General features: G+C 39.4%; 1 protein-coding gene across 3 annotated transcripts in view; it reads left to right on the top strand.

The window, feature by feature from the left end:
* Window positions 1-16,707, top strand: part of LOC107696997 (voltage-dependent L-type calcium channel subunit beta-4-like) — a 53,186-nt gene that overhangs the window by 22,176 nt on the left and 14,303 nt on the right. The window contains exons 3-14 of one of the 3 annotated variants that reach the window (XR_001635148.1): window positions 2,370-2,489; window positions 2,750-2,872; window positions 3,010-3,128; window positions 4,515-4,588; window positions 4,899-4,918; window positions 5,229-5,309; window positions 5,386-5,444; window positions 5,698-5,798; window positions 7,116-7,267; window positions 7,416-7,511; window positions 8,854-9,024; window positions 14,136-14,974. Coding sequence is in view for 2 of the 3 variants with exons in the window: in XM_016497597.1 (XP_016353083.1) it covers window positions 2,370-2,489; window positions 2,750-2,872; window positions 3,010-3,128; window positions 4,515-4,588; window positions 4,899-4,918; window positions 5,229-5,309; window positions 5,386-5,444; window positions 5,698-5,798; window positions 7,116-7,267; window positions 7,416-7,511; window positions 8,854-9,024; window positions 14,136-14,519 (1,500 nt within the window). In the remaining variant the exon portion in view is untranslated. Of the gene's footprint in view, window positions 1-2,369; window positions 2,490-2,749; window positions 2,873-3,009; window positions 3,129-4,514; window positions 4,589-4,898; window positions 4,919-5,228; window positions 5,310-5,385; window positions 5,445-5,697; window positions 5,799-7,115; window positions 7,268-7,415; window positions 7,512-8,853; window positions 9,025-10,009; window positions 10,057-14,135; window positions 16,110-16,707 lie in introns of those variants that run through there. The other 2 variants (XM_016497597.1, XM_016497598.1) reach the window with 2 other exon arrangements.

Genomic DNA, 16,707 nt, shown 5'->3' with positions numbered 1-16,707 from the left:
GATGCTGAAAATTCAGCTGCGCATCACAGGAATAAATTACATTTTAAAATCTATTCAAAATAGAAAGCAATTTTAAATAGTAAAAATATTTCAAAATTTTACTGTTGTTGCTGTACTTTGGATCAAATAAATGCATCCTTGGGCAGAAGAGAATTCTTTAGAAAAAAATAAAATCTTACAGTTCAAAAACTTTTGACTGGTAGTGTAGGCTGATTATGGACCCTTTTCACAAGACTGTGATGACGCGTTTAACGGTCATCAGCATCGTAAATATTAAAAAAAAAACGTATATACATTTATAACACTATTCTTTGTATTATGATCATGTGACACTGAAGACTGGAGTAATGATGCTGAAAATGTAGTTATGATCACAAGAATAAATTACATTTTAAATTATATTACAATAGAAAGCAATTTTAAATAGTAAAAATATTTCAAAATTTTACTGTTTTTGCTGTACTTTGGATCAAATAAATGCATCCTTGGGCAGAAGAGAATTCTTTAGAAAAAAATAAAATCTTACAGTTCAAAAACTTTTGACTGGTAGTGTAGGCTGATTATGGATTTTGTATTTTTTTTTTTTATGTATGTACATTTATAACACTATTCTTTGTATTATGTCACCTTTGCATCAAATTACAAAAAAACAGTTAACGCTAATGCGAGGGTGTTTATAATGCAGTGTCTATGGGAGTGACAGTAAATTTGACACTGTTCTCTCTTCTTACTGCTGTTATCAGTCTCTGTAATTTTTTTCCTTTTATTGAAAGTCATGAAAACACTATCGCAGAGTTTTTCTTTTTCTATGTAGGGTATCGGACCGAATCAGACAATTTAAGATTTGATAAAGAACAGTTGAAACACGAGGAGCCGAATTCCACAGAGAGGCACAAGACACAGGATGTCTTCATATTGAAAAGAGAAGTATCTTGTGTTTTGTGCTTACAAGTTAATGTCTTAAACTGCCGATCTTGTTACTGTGCTAATAAATAGTGTTTTCACTATACTTTGGATATTAATATCCATTGCAGAGTTGATGTTATACGGCTCATTCAATGAATCGGTGGCCGTCTCAGTGATCAGCCGTAAAACAGTGATTCTGTCCAAATTCCCTTTAAAATCTTAAATGATTCCCTTTGAGCTAAATTGACCTGTTTCCCTTACATCTATTTGAGCAAATGGGAATGCAAAAAATATATTTGTGGTACTCTCCCATTCACTGCTCTTCAAGTTAACCCAACTATGACGACCTCCGCTGCTGAGAAACCCGGAAATGTGAGAAAGGCCAACAAAAAAAATTGAGCAACAACAAAAACGTTGCTGGAGACGTGGGGCTTATTGAAAATGCAAACTGATTCTCCGCCAGCAGGAGGCGCGTTTTAGAGTGATAAAACTAGCGGTTTCCCGGCTGTAAACAAAGCAGCTCCGCTCATGAACGCTACTTTATCAGATAAAATGAAAATGCCATCGAAACTTTTCTGAAGACAGTCCTTTCCCTTCAGAGATACATTCATATAAAACACCCGCGACGCGTTTTGATTTTGAAACGTGCAGTGCTCGCGTTTATTCAACGAAATCAAACGCCACAAATAATTCAATGTATGGGAAACACTGGTAATGTATGTTGAAATATCGGAAATGTGTTTAAAAATCATATCACCGTTATTGAAAAAAGTTATATCGCGATACATATTGATATTGAATTATTGTCCAGCCCTATTCTAAAGCTACTTATATTTCAGCTACTTTTTTGTAATGTCTATTCAGTGTTTTTTTTTTTCTAAATTAACACGATAACTTATCGTTAATAATAACTTTAATCTTTAATCGGCTCATGATGTGCATGTTAATGAATTAATCTCATTAATTTGAGATTAATTTGATTAATCGGCATATTATGTAATTCGATTTTTTTTTTTAAATAATCACTTGAGAGCTCTATTTAAAACATTAAAAAATTCCCCCCCCCCGAAGGTCACTGTATAATTCGCACCCTGCTTATAAGTACCACATAAATAAGAGCACTTATGCCAAAAATGTGCTTTACATATAAAGTAGAACATGTCATACATACTTTTTACCTTCATGTTTACTTGTGTAGCCTAAATGATATTGTAAAGTCTGTTTACATTCCTGTATGTTTCTTGTGTCACTTTGTCATTGTAATAAACTTCTGGCCATTTTCTAGAATCTAAAAGAGTTTTAAATGGTTCATTATTTTATTTTTCATGTATTCTGTCTTCCTGTGGTGATTAATGAGTGTTATTAATAGCTAAGCTATGTTTACACTGCAAGTCATGGGCTATTTCCTGTGGTTTTCATTTCTCCGTTATGGCAAATGTTCTTGGCTTCCCTTGTTCCTGCAGGGTTCAGCCGATTCGTACACGAGCAGACCTTCGGATTCCGACCTGTCAGCGGAGGAGGACCGCGAGGCGTATCGGCGTGAAGCCGAACGCCAGGCCCAGCTGCAGCTCGAGAGAGCCAAGGTTCCTCAAGCTCTTCTTTAATGGGCTTTTTCCAAAAAAAATTTTTTTGCACAGTGGGCACACTGGGCAGCAACAAAGTGCCATTCTGCATGTAGCTTTAGAAATGTGTCGGGACAAGGGATCATGCATACAAATGCAGTTCATGCAACAACATTTTCTTAGCATTTAGTTGTAAACCATAAGAGGATTATTTCATTGGTTCTTCTTGATGGTTGCTTATGTTGAAAAAATGGCCTTAGTAACATTGGTTTCCCTGGCAGTCCAAACCTGTAGCATTCGCAGTGAAGACGAATGTGAATTATTGCGGGGCTCTAGATGAGGACTGTCCTTTTCAGGGTGCTGCCATAAACTTTGAAGCCAAAGACTTTCTGCACATTAAAGAGGTGAGTTGCATGTACAATACATGCAGACAGATGTGTGAGGTTTTGTAGGTCAGTCCTCTTTGCTAACAGTGCCCATAATACCATAATAGCTCATCATAATAGCGTTGAGCATGTTTTCCTTCATGTTTGTGTTGCAGAAGTACAATAATGACTGGTGGATTGGAAGGCTGGTGAAAGAGGGGGCAGACATCAGCTTCATTCCCAGCCCCCTCCGACTGGAGGCCATGAGACTCAAACAGGAGCAAAAACAACAGAGGTCTCTCTTTCCCTCTCTGTCAAGACTGTGCACAACTGTATCTATTTCAGACACATTTGCAACTGTTCATTGTTAGCTCAGGTCTATTAAATAATATTAACAAATACAACTTTTGATTTTAGTGGTGTATTAGTAAATATTGCACATTAACTAAGATTAATACATTCTTTAGTGGTATTTGCAATTTTTAATTCATGTTGACTAATTTTTTTAACTGCTGCTAAAGAAGTAGCTTACCCAAAAAATGAAAATTTGCTGAAAATTCAGGCCATCCGAGATGTAAATGAGTTTTTTTCTTCATTGGAACAGATTTAGAGAAATTTATCATTACATCACTTGCTTACCAATGGATCATCAGCAGTGAATGGGTACCGTCAGAATGAGAGTCCAAACAGCTGATAAAAACATCACAATAATCCACAAGTAATCCACACCACTCCAAAATACGGGTCCATAATGCATAATAATGCTTCCTCCAGTGAAAAAGTCAATCCCCTGTTGTCCTCTCACATCAAAACCCACAGGCATATTTGTTTAAAACTGTTTTGGACTGATTTTGCTTGTAACTAGTGCTTGATCTGTGCATATTTCTCTCCTGATTCAGACGAGATGACTTTTTTCACTGCAGAAAGCATTATATGGATAGAGGGAATATATTTTACCCAGAAGCAATGGTTTGAAGTTAAAAAACATATTAATGATGGATTTGTTACTTACAAGCATGCCGTTTTTTGCTTCAGAAGACATTAATTGATGGACTGGAGTTGTGTGGATTACTTGTGGATTATTGTGATGTTTTTATCAGCTGTTTGGACTCTCATTCTGACGGCACCCATTCACTGCAGAGGATCCACTGGTGAGCAAGTGATGTAATGCTAAATTCCTCCAAATCTGTTCTGATGAAAAACAAACTCATATATATTTTGGATGGCCTGAGGGTGAGTACATTTTCAACGAATTTTCATTTTTGGGTGAACTATTCCTCAAATTGAACCTTGTTGTAAGGTATTACCAAATAATACTTTTATTATTTGAATAAGCTACATCTTTTGTTGCCCACATATCAAGTTATATCATATAAAAACGAAGCACCCACTAAATCTGATGACTGAGTCCCCGTATTGTTATGGGAAAGCAAAGTGTCCAGTGGTCGCACATGTCAGAATTATACACATGCAGTGGGTCGTGTATTGTTCCAATACTGCTTGCATACTATAAAACTGGGAATACAAATTGAGATTGTACAAATACAGATGCCAAAATATGTCTAAATGATAATATTTTAATGAAGCTGACAATTCTAATAATGTCCAGATAGCTTACCAGCTCTGTGAAGGCATTTGCTGTTGCTCTGTGATGGTGATAACATTTTTTTTTTCTCCGCAGGAAAAGTGGTAACTCCTCCTCAAGCCTGGGCGACATGGTCTCAGGAGGTTGGAGATCCACGCCGCCATCTGCAGGTGAGAGCGAGTATGACAGGGCCTGGGCGCCATGCTGCTTTGCAGGGGATGTGTGTGGCTGGGAATGCTGCCCCAAATGAGCAAAATATCAGTAGGGCTGAAGATCAGTGAGTTTATTCTTCCCTTGCTTTTGTTCTTATTCTTTGCTCCTCTTCTTAACGTAATGCATGTTCTGTCATAGGTTAAGCTTCCACAGTCAAATACAGTTGGTTAAAACCAGTAAAGGTTCAGCATAGAGTAAAAATATAAGCCGTTTTGCTTCTAAAATCTTCTGAATGCTGATTCTGATCTGTTCTCTTATTTTCAAAAGCCAAACAGAAGCTAAAGCAGGTAGGTGTTGATATGGATTTGTGTTAGATATTTTACGATAATCTCTCATTATGGTTGGTCATATCGATGCATACAATTCTGAAATCAGTAGAATATGTGTCTTTAGAAATTGCACTTGTCTCTGTGACAGGTCTAGATGCTAAGTAAGACAATATCTGACTTCTCATGCATCTCAGGAAGTTTAGCAGTTTGTACCAAGATTGTTGCCAGTCTGTGCTGATACATTACAGAAACCGTTTCTAATCTAGTATTTTGTAGTTGTAGTTGATGCTGTAGTTCTGTGTGACAGTGCCACTCTTGTCTTTTTTAGACTGAACACATTCCTCCATATGATGTGGTGCCGTCCATGAGGCCTGTGGTTCTGGTTGGACCTTCACTGAAGGGCTATGAGGCGAGCACTAAATATTATACAGCCCTTTGAATTTGTCTTTAAAATTTGTTGTCTAATGTGTCGTGTCTGTCAACAGGTGACAGATATGATGCAGAAAGCCCTGTTTGACTTTCTCAAACATCGCTTTGATGGGCGGTGAGTTTTAAAAGACATCTTGACACCTTTCTTCTCTGTATACACAGAAGAATATTGTCAACATTTACTAATTTCTATGTCTTTACAATGAAATGTAATGGTGACAGGGTCTGCCAAGCTCCAGAAAGCTCATAAATATAGTCAATACAACTCGTGTGATTATGTTCCATGTTTTTGAAAGCATACGATAGCTTTGGCCGAGGAATCTTTCTTTCACATCATTAAATATAATAATGTATTGTTATGCTGACAGGATTTCTATAACCCGGGTGACCGCTGACCTTTCTTTGGCCAAGAGATCGGTTCTCAACAAGAGACCCATCATGGAGAGGTCTAACACACGAACCAGTTTGGGTGAGAACATCACACACACCCTTCAGAGCTCAACAATAAAGATGGCCCAAGGCCGTAACATCACCTGGAACGTCAATTACCAGCAGTGTTGGGGAAAGTTACTTTTAAAAGTAATGCATTACAATATTGCGTTACTCCCTAAAAAAGTAACTATTCATATTTATTTTAGAACTACAGTAACATCTTCTGATTTCTCTCAACATGGGGACAGGAGAGCTGTCAATTAATAAATTGGAAAAAACTTGCATTACTTATTTGAAAAAGTAACTAAGATATTCTCTTGTAAATTAAAAAGTAATGCGTTACTTTATTAGTTACTTGAAAAAAGTAATCTGATTATGTAACTCGCGTTACTTGTAATGCGTTACCCCCCAACACTGATTACCAGTTTGTTGATCTTGCATACTTAAACAATTGGTTTTATGTGATGTACTGAAAACTGTTACTGCAAATTCTGCTGATTTAAATATGTTAGGTTGTGTTAAAACTTTAAAGGAACACTCCACTATTTTTGAAAATAGGCTCATTTTCCAACTCCCCTAAGAGTTAAACAGTTGAGTTTTACTGTTTTCGAATCCATTCAGCCGATCTCTGGGTCTGGCGTATTTCTAGGCCGATATGGCTAGGAACTATACTCTCATTCCGGCGTAATAATCAAGGAACTTTGCTGCCGTACCATGGGTGCAGCAGGTGCAATGATATTACGCAGCGCCTGAAAATAGTCCCCAGCACGCTCCCTGTGCAAGCAGGTGGTCACGTTGGTTATGTTGACGGAAGTTAGTCTACTTTCAGGCACTGCGTAATATCATTGCGCCTGCTGCACCCATGGTACGGCAGCAGAGTTCCTTGATTATTACGCCAGAATGAGAGTATAGTTTCTAGCCATATCGGCCTAGAAAATTGAAAATTCATTTTCCGTCGGTCTTAGTACACGATGTAACTACAGAAGAGTCAAGTTTTAAATAGGAAAAATATAGAAACTATTTGGTCAGTTTTGAGCGAGATGCTAATGGTCTAATCAGATTCAATGATCTATGCTAAGCTACAGCTAAAAGTGCTTCCGCCAGACCCAGAGATCGGCTGAATAGATTCAAAAATGGTAAAACTCAACTGTTTAACTCTAGGGGAGTTGGAAAATTAGCCTATTTTCAAAAATAGTGGAGTGTTCCTTTAAGAATGAGAATAGGTTGCCAGAATAGGTTAAAAAAACTTGTGTTGTTGAGCTCTGTCAATACATTTGAGCTTTTGAGCATTTTCTCCCTACTTTTTCTTGGGATTTGTGTTTTGTGGATGCTATTTGTCTGTTTGCCCACTCAGCGGAAGTACAAAGTGAGATCGAGAGAATATTTGAGCTGGCCAAAACTCTTCAATTGGTGGTTCTAGATGCAGACACCATTAACCATCCAGCGCAACTAGCTAAAACCTCGTTAGCTCCTATTATTGTGTACGTCAAGGTCACCTCTCCAAAGGTGAGTCTGATGAGCTTGTGTGCACTATTTTAAGGAATATGCTGAAAATATATAAAAAAAAAAAAACATCTGTCAGCAGCAAAATAAATCCTTCATTGTCAAAACTAACCCAGTTTCTTTGATTCTCATTCGTCTTCTTTTTTGGCAGGTCCTACAGCGATTGATAAAGTCGAGGGGTAAATCACAAAGCAAACACCTCAATGTTCAGATGATGGCAGCAGATAAACTGACTCAATGTCCTCCTGTAAGTTCTTCAAGTTTAAACACACACACACACACACACGCTTCCCTTAGGGAGGTGTTCAGAACTCTGTAGATTCAACATTAGTGTTAGTATGGTAATGTTGTCAGGATCCAATTCTTATAGATAATTTAATAGTTTTGGCATTTTACAATATTTCCTTCCCTTACAAAAGAAGAAGATAGGCTGAAGTTTTTAGGGCTGCCAAGGTTTTACATTATATACCAAAAGAGGTACTAAAAAAAATTTTTTTAAAAATACTCCTCCTCATTTTGTTCTCTGGAACACAGATATTTTGAGAAACTGTAATGATTGCTCTTTTTCATGCAATTACAAGGAATAGGGACTGGAGCTTTCAGGTTTTAAGGACACAAAAGCACCATAAAAGTATCATCTTTTTCAGGGATGTTTGTAATAAATTGGTTAATTTGGTTTACAAAACCAGTTCTGAATATTCTTTCATGAAGCCTCACCAATAAGAGCCAGGGTGGATGTCACTATTTTCATAACAACCTTTGTTGTCTTTTTCTCATGCAAAGCTACTGGATTAGAAAACTTAAAAAAAAAACACAGGATGACTTATTTGGTGCTTTTTTTTCCTTTTTGAAGCCTGAAAGTACACATTCATTGCAATCTCATGGAAAAGAGTAACTAGTACTTATTATTTTAAATTTCTCCCATTTTGGTACTACTCAAGGGTTCATAAATGACAACAGAATGTAAATTTTTTTGATGACCTATTCAAAATAACATAATTTAGCTGTTTGTCCTATTATAAATATACCTGATTAGTTGAGGATTGCCAAAATGAGAACTAAGGGCATTCAATTTAGGGCACATCTGTTTGACTACATTGTCTTTTTTATTGTGTGTTATTTGGAAATGAAGGTACATTGTTAGCGAACTGGTGTCATTTTAAAGGGTTAGTTCACCCAAAAATGTGTAAACAAACGTTGGTTTTCATGAGACTCACCGGCGCATGCGCATTGCTGACCTTATACGTCATGCTCCCGGAAATGCTTCCGTGTACAACTGTTGGCGCAAGCGCCTCGGGGGTGAGTAAAACACAGCCTAATTTTCATTTTTGGGTGAACTAACCCTTTAAAGGTTCTTCATTCTCACTTGATTGACTGGCCTTGCTACAGTTCTAGTGATGCAGACGCTTGCTTTTCCAAACCACATTCTGACAAAAGTCATGATGCATGTTGTTCCATAGAGCCATTATCCTACCTGTCGCTCAACGTCATCTCCCATCATCTGACCACCATCACAAGATATTTTATATAATATCTTCTAATTCCATCCCCCGCATGTCATCTTCTCCTCCACCCTGTCTCCCCATCAGGAGATGTTTGATGTCATTTTGGATGAGAACCAGTTAGAGGACGCCTGTGAGCACCTCACTGAATATCTGGAGGTCTACTGGCGTGCCACTCATCTGCCCGGCACCACCCCTCTCAACCCTCTATTGGAGCAAAATCTGATGACCCCACCCTCAGCAGTCTCCAGTCTACAGGTAAGGTGGCTTTGTGTGGATGGGCGGAAACATTTAAAGAGTTTTAATATAAAGATATGAGAGAGAGCAATATGTTAGTTTGCATGCGCCTTTGGCTCTCAGGATAATCAATTTTATTTATTTATTATTTCAAATTTATTTTAATTTACATTTACATTTTAAGGAAGCTTAATAGCATACTAAATCACGATATTCACAATAGCCAACAAAATTGTCATGAATATATCATAAATATTCAATATTGTCCTTTTTATTTAAAAATGCAGACAACTACATTATTAAAAAAGAAACAAGATTGAGGTTTGCAGTCACATATGCACTGACCTAGTTAGACCAGAGGCTACCAGACTTAGTATGTGTCCTCATCAATCAGCCAGGAAAGTAGTCCAGAGACTGTGCTAAACATAATCATCCAGAATATAGATGGTATTTGTATCAGCTTTGAGAAATATATCTTATATTTGTAATGTGTAGATCCATGTCTGCATCTACCGTATCTAAGATCCAATCAAATTCATTCAAATTATACAGCTGACCTCGAAAGTAAGAAAGTTTCAGTTTCACAGAAAATGGTTTCAGGTCATAACTGATTTTCACTTGAATATGGGACACAGTTTGTAAGGTAGACATTCACTGTGGAAATAAAAAATGCAAAATAAAGTTATTGGCACTACAGTTCTCAGAGTTTTGGAGCCCCCTGTATATTCAAAACGTCTCACTCCATTATACTGTTCTGCTTTAAGCAATAATTGGTCAATCCTATGTTGTGTTTAATAAAACAGATTAATTTTAAAACTGATAATTGTTCTTTTTGACAACAGGAAAGTGGTCATTAAACATTTGTCTGTTCTGTCCTTTCCTCTACTCCATATTTTCACTCTCTTGTCTTTAAGTTGTCTTGGGTCCAGAGATGCTTGTAATACTGATATGTTGTAAGTCTCAATCTGTCTGTTCTGTGTCTCATTCATGCCTGACATCTTTGCAGTTCTCTGAAACACAGGAATTAATTGAATGAACGCTTACAAACCTGCGGTGAGTAGGTGGGATGGTCAGACTGCTTTCCCACTCAGACTGTTAAACAAAACCCCACCCTGATACTTCTTTACATCCTCCAATTCCTTCAATACCTCCAAATGGAAATGGCCATCTGGTATCCCCATTGGAAAAGCTCTTAAAATAACAAAATCATATATGCAAATATATGATTTTGTTATGCTGTTGTTGGTGAAACATGTAGCCCATTCATAGTTTTTATGTGGCAATGCCATTTGCCCAGTGGGGAAAAGAGAGTAATACAAAAGCTTTATGTTTAAAATTATGCAGGCCTTAAAATGATTTTTATTGTTAAGAAAACTCTTCCAAAAATACATTCAAATGTTCTCAATATGTAGTCAGTGTGTCTTAAGGTGAGGGCAATGTTTCTAAAGCCTCGTTTCCACCAAGCGGTATGGTACAGTGCAGTATAGTATGATTCAGGATGGTACACCCTGATCTGGCTTTCGTTTCCACTGCCAACAGTACCGTAGTGATCGTCATCATTCTTGTTCGAAGAAGAAAGCGCGACACTGTATGTGTGTAAAAATATAAAATTCTAAAATACACCGTTATATTTTTGTGCTTGCGCACTCTGATGTAAACAAGCCCAACACGCATGAGCAGCATGGTGGAGTTAAGGCGGCGCTTCATTCCCCTTGTTGTTGTCATTCCCCTTGTAGCACATGCAAGTGATGATTCTCTGTCAACCAATCAACGTTCTGCAATAAATCTAGCTCCACCCTTTAGGTAATGGACTACTGTTCTAGGTGCCCCAACGAAATTGTCCCAAAAAAGTGGTACAGTACCATTCGCTATTTTAGTACCATTCACAACTTCTGACAATGAAAATGGAAATAATTGCAATACTGTACTGAACCGTACCACTTGGTGGAAACGAGCCATAAATGTGTAGGCAGCATTTCAAGTGGTGTAGGTATTACATCTTTAAGATGTAGGTAGCGTTTGTAAAGATGTAGGCAGCATGTCTTTAAAGTGTAGGCAGCTTTCCTAAAGGTGTAGGCAGCATTTGCAAAGCTGCAGGCAGTGCATCTTAAAGTGTAGACACTGGGTCTAAGGTGTAGGCAGCATTTGTAAAGATGTAGGCAGGTTTTTTTAAAGGTGTAGACCAGGGATTCTCAACTCAGGCCCTTGAGGTCCATGTTTAACTCCAACCTTGTTTAAACTCACCTGCCTGTGACTTTATAGTGATCCTGAAGACCTCGATTAGCTTGGTCAGGTGTGTTTGATTAGGGTTGGAGCTAAACCCTGCGGGAAAGCCCTGGTGTAGACATTTTGCATTTGCAAACATGTTGGCCAGAGGTCTCCAACCCTGCTCCTGGAGAGCTACCTTTCTGCAGACTTCAGTTCCAACCCCAATCAAACACACCTGCCTGTAGTTTTCAAGTTACCCTGAACACCTTTATTAGTTGGTTCAGAACTTCAGATGCGTTCGAATAAGGTTGCAGGACAGTAGCTTTCCAGGAGCAGGGTTGGAGATTTTCTAAAGATGTTTCTAAAGATGTAGGCCAGGGGTATCAAATTAAGTTCCTAGAGGACCACTGTCCTGCAGATTTTAGGTCCAACCCAAATTGAACACACCTGAACCAGCTAATCAAGGTTCTCAGGATTTCTAGGAACTTCCAGGCAGGTGTTTTAGAGCTACACTCCACAGGACAGTGGCCCACCAGGACCAGAATTTGACACATAGTGTAGGCAAGTTCAGTCATGGAAATCTGCAGTCCTGCAGATTTCAGCTCCAACCCTGAAAGAAATCTCACCCGTCTGTAGCCTTAGTAATCCTGAAGAAATTGATGAGCTTGTTCAGGTGTGTTTGATTAGGGTTGGAGCTAAACTCTGCAGAACTGTGGCTCTCTAGGACCAAACTTGTCTACCCCTGGTGTAGGCAATGTGTCTTAAGGCAGTGGTTAGACCAGGGATAGGCAACGTCGGTCCAGGAGTGCCGCAGTCCTGCAGAGTTTAGCTCCAACATTAATCAAGCACACCTGAACAAGCTAATCAAGGTCTTCAGGATCACCGGCTAGGCTACAGGCAGATGAGGTTTTTTTTTAGGGTTGGAACAAAACTCTGCAGGACATTGGCACTCCAGGACCGACGTTGCCTATCCCTGGGTTAGACTGTTCCTAACCTTGTTCCTGGAGTGTTGGGGGGCTCCAGGAATGTGGTTGGGAACCCCTGTCTTAAGGTGTAGGCAATGTTTCTAAATGTTTGGCTGCATTTGTAAAGGTGTAGGCAATATTTATAAAGGTGTAGGCAGCATCTGTAAAGGTATAGACAGCATTTGTAAAGATGTAGGCAGCATTTGAAAGGGTGTAGGCGGCATACCTGAAGGAGAAGGCAGCTTTTATAAAGCAGTAGACAGTGTTTGTAATGGTTTAGGCAGCATTTCTAAAGGTGTGGGCAGCTTGTCTTAAGCCCTAAACACACTGCACAATGTTCGGCTGTCCTAGACGAAAGATTGGCAACGTAAAAGAATCGTGGCGATTTCTGTGATCGTGGCTCCTAATTGTTGGTCCTGTGTCGTACAGTGAGAGGTTCAAAGACGGCCGTTGTCTCGGTCTTGCGACCAAAGATAGCCTACGATACAGCATGATCATCACACCGTGTGTTTGCTGGTATGATCCACGTTTACTGACCAACCAATAAAAATGTGACATGAAATCAACGCGACATGGTGCTAAAACATAAAACCGCTTACCCCAAGCTCTTATCCCTTCCTCTTTCGCCGCTTCCACTTTTTTTCAGCACACATAAATACAACTGCTAAAGTGTGATTTATCATGCTCTTTTTGTTTACCACTAGCACATGCTGATGACGCTTTATTCTTTTATAGTAACATGTGTCGTAGCGTACGAGTCATCATACAGTCTACACACGTTGTAGCCAAGTTTATTAGATCCATGTCACACAGTGTGACATGCAGTGATCTTATTGGATTGCTAAAATCATGCTGTGTGTTTTGGGCTTTAAGGTGTTGACAATGTTTCTAATGGTGTAGGCAGCATTGGCAAGGTAAGGGTGTAGGTGGCGCATCTAAAGGTATAGGCAGAATTTCTAAAGGTGGAGGCAGAGTTTGTAAAAGTGTAAACAGCATTTCTATGGGTTGGAGGTCAGAAATTAACTGGATTAAATTCAGGGCAATAGTCACATGCTTTCTGGCACTTCCTAGCCATCCATTTCACTCCTCATTGAAACTTTTTCTGTCAAATGATGCAAACTTCCATATGGCAGTGCAAACTTTCCATTTGACAAGGCCTACTTTTTCAATGATTTCTATCGTGTTATGCACTTACCCCTCTACACTTTTCGCTTAATTTGCTGGGATTAGAGCGAGCTGCACACACAGTCATCTCTGACTGCTCTGTTTATGCACCTTGTTGATTGATATTAACACCATAGAACCTTCATGAGTTCACAAAGCAGATACAGCTGCCTGTTTTCCTGTGTTATAAAGAAACTTGTTGATTTTATGACTTTGGAAAAGAGGCTGTATCTGGCCACACAGACTGATGCTTTGTGAATGTAACAACCCTTCTAACTTCCCTTTGAATGCAACCTCCTTGTTTCTGAAACTAACCTGAATCTTTTTGCTCCAGAGGAAAATGCATAGCAATCTGTAATGCACAGCAGTTTGATCTTAAGACCTAGAACCTAAAGGCTTTGTTCAGACAGGCAGCAAAAATTTGATTCTTGCCACATGTGACTCAAATCCATTCAGTCTAAACAGCTTAATCACTTTTGACAAACCCAATCCAAACCACTTTCAAAGATTATGACAGTTTGGACAGTCAGTCCTTAAGATTGGATTAAAAAACAAGTCCGATTTATGTGCAGTATGAACAAAGCCATAGCACCCAGTCACTTAAAATTTCCTCATTGGTAAGACTTATCTCCTAAAACGTCTTTTCACCTCTGTGCACATTGTGTTTTATATTTGTGTGTTTTTTGTCTTTATGGGATCTCCTAAATGAGACATTTTTCTTTGGAGTGAAACAGAAAGAGGAAACATGTGACCTCAATATGGTTCAGAGTTGTCATCTTTCTCTTTCTGTCTCAGAACCAGCAGCTGTCGCCTGCCGGGGGTGGAGGGGGAGTGGAGGAGGAGGAGCAGGGGGAGCAGGACAGCCTCATGCCCTCCGACGAGGCCAGTGACTCTCGCTCCCTCCGTCGAGGCGGCTCTAGCTCCCTGCACCCCCAGGAAGACGAGGAGGAGGAGGAGGAAGAGGAGGAGGAAGAGGAGGAAGATGATTACGAACCCCACCGCCACCCTCACCCATACCGGGATGTGTATCCGCCCAACCGTAATCACCCTGGTGGAATCCACAGCGCTAACGGACACGAGTCACAGGACCGGCTCCTGCAGCAGCGAGACTCGCAGGACGGACACAACCAACGAAACAACCACCAGCGCACGAGAGCCTGGCCAAGAGACAACTACTGACCGCCTGTCTGCAGGAGTCTGGATGGGAGGATTGTGTTGTGAATTGGGGTGAGGGGTGATGGGAATTGGTGAGGAACAGGAAACGCACTGTGTGTGTGTGTGTGTGTGTGTGTGTGTGTGTGTGTGTGTGTGTGTGTGTGTGTGTATGCGTGTGAATGCGTGTTTGTGGATGAAGCTGCCCATGGTTGATGAAAAGATCCTGTTGTTTTCTAAGCTTATGTAGTTGTTATTGTTTGAGGCATTGCACTACATTTGCTTTTAAAAGACGGGGCAGTTTTTCTCCTTTAGGATCACATGCATGTTCATAGCGAAACAACATTTGAGCTTCCTATGAAACCCCACCCAAGTCAATTTTTTTTTTATTATAAACTTTATTATTTTGCGTATCATACGCTCTCCCTGATCCTAATGAGCACAGAAGGCATTATGGGAAAAGCACTTTTATAGCATGGGGTGTGAGTCACAATGAAAGATATTGTAGCATTTTGTTGCATCTTACTTTAATGGCTTCTCTTTTGCTAGCGCTAGTATTACTCACGATTTTTTGGTTCAAGCCCTCAGTCATGGTGTTGCCTGATTGGAGCCCGTATTCACTTGTCTTATTATGAGTTGTTTATTGGTCCTCCTCTGGATATCATTCAGGCAACTGACATGAATAGGCATTTTCACAGTCATGTTCACAGATGTAGCAAACATTGCCATTTGCAAAGCACCATGTAAATGCGGTGTATGTAGGAAAGGAATTCAGGTTTATGCTCTGCTGTCGTAGAGTGAAATATTATTTGGACTATAGTCTTGGTTTGCACATGAGGTGAATTTCAACTCCAGAATGAAGAAAAGCAGTCGATCTTCCTACATTTCCGTACTGCTGCATAAAGAAAGAACCTAATTAGGTCAGTGTCACTGGTTTCTTTTTCTAGGAAATGAGAAGGACTGAAAACTGAAGTTATTTTATCATCCAACAGTGGATTAGTACCCATATATTGGATTTTTATAGAAGTAGATGAAGCTCAGATTTGATGTCCGTTTTGGGATAGTCATGTTGTTCCTCTGTGACTTGATTGAGTTGAAAGTTGGTCTAGGTTCATATATTATACACATTTGCAAGTAATTTATTTGTTGACCTTATCAGAGATAACAGCCAATCGCCTTAAGGCATCTTGGTCTGTTTTTGAACTTGCATGCACATTAGCTAGACTAACCTGATATTTATAGCTAAAGAAGCTAAATTTAGATTTTTGTATCATTGTTTCTGGGTGATTTGAACATTTTTTGAATGGTTGGCAAACAGTTTTGGCGATCTCCCTATTTAAGTAGATAGGAGTTGAACTTGCATGATTGGAAACTAGCATTACCAAAATGGCCACTGAATAAACTGCCTCAGAAGGAATTTGTCTTTACCAAGAAAAATGTGTCTCTAACAAGTGAGTGATCTTCCTCTGCCCTCCATTTCTCGCCACTCTTTCCTCTCCGAGGCTCTGGGCATCTAAGGGGGCGGTTACCGTGGCCTACTTTAAAACATAGCGTCACATCTTTCTTTGAAGACACGTTGACTGCTAGCTAGTTTAATTACCTTAAAGGGTTAGTTCACCCAAAAATGAAAATTAAGCTGCGTTTTACTCACCCCCGAGGCATCCTAGGTGTATATGACTTTCTTCTTTCAGACGAATCCAGTCGGAGTTATATTAAAAATTGTCTTTGATCTTTCAAGCTGTTTAATGCCACTCAGCGGGTGTTGCATTGCTTCAGTCCAAAAGAAGTTAAATAAAAATCGCCCATCCATAAAAAAAAAGTGTCTCACATGGCTCCGGGGGGTGAACAAAGGCCTTCTGTAGCGAATCGATGCATTTTTGTAAGAAAAATATCCATATTCAAAACGTAATAATCACTTTTTCAGCTTGCACCAACAGTTGTACACAGAAGCAGTTCCGGGAGCATGACGCATGAGGTCAGTGTTGCGCATGAGCCGTTGAGTCTCATGAAAACCAACTTTTGTTTACAGGATCAAAGGAAGCAAAGTTTCCTTATGTCACTTCTGAGCGGCACATGCGCAAAGCCGACCTCATACGTCATTGCCCCGGAACTGCTTCTGTTTACAACAGTGAGCGCAAAAATTATGGATGGGCGATTTTTATTTAAGTTCTTTTGGACTGAAGCAATGCAACACCCGCTGAGTGGCATTAAACAG

Source organism: Sinocyclocheilus anshuiensis, unplaced genomic scaffold (assembly GCF_001515605.1).
Source record: "Sinocyclocheilus anshuiensis isolate Anshui unplaced genomic scaffold, SAMN03320099.WGS_v1.1 scaffold130, whole genome shotgun sequence".
In the NCBI taxonomy this organism is placed as follows: Eukaryota; Metazoa; Chordata; class Actinopteri; order Cypriniformes; family Cyprinidae; genus Sinocyclocheilus; species Sinocyclocheilus anshuiensis.
This window is presented reverse-complemented; position numbering and strand designations above follow the sequence as displayed.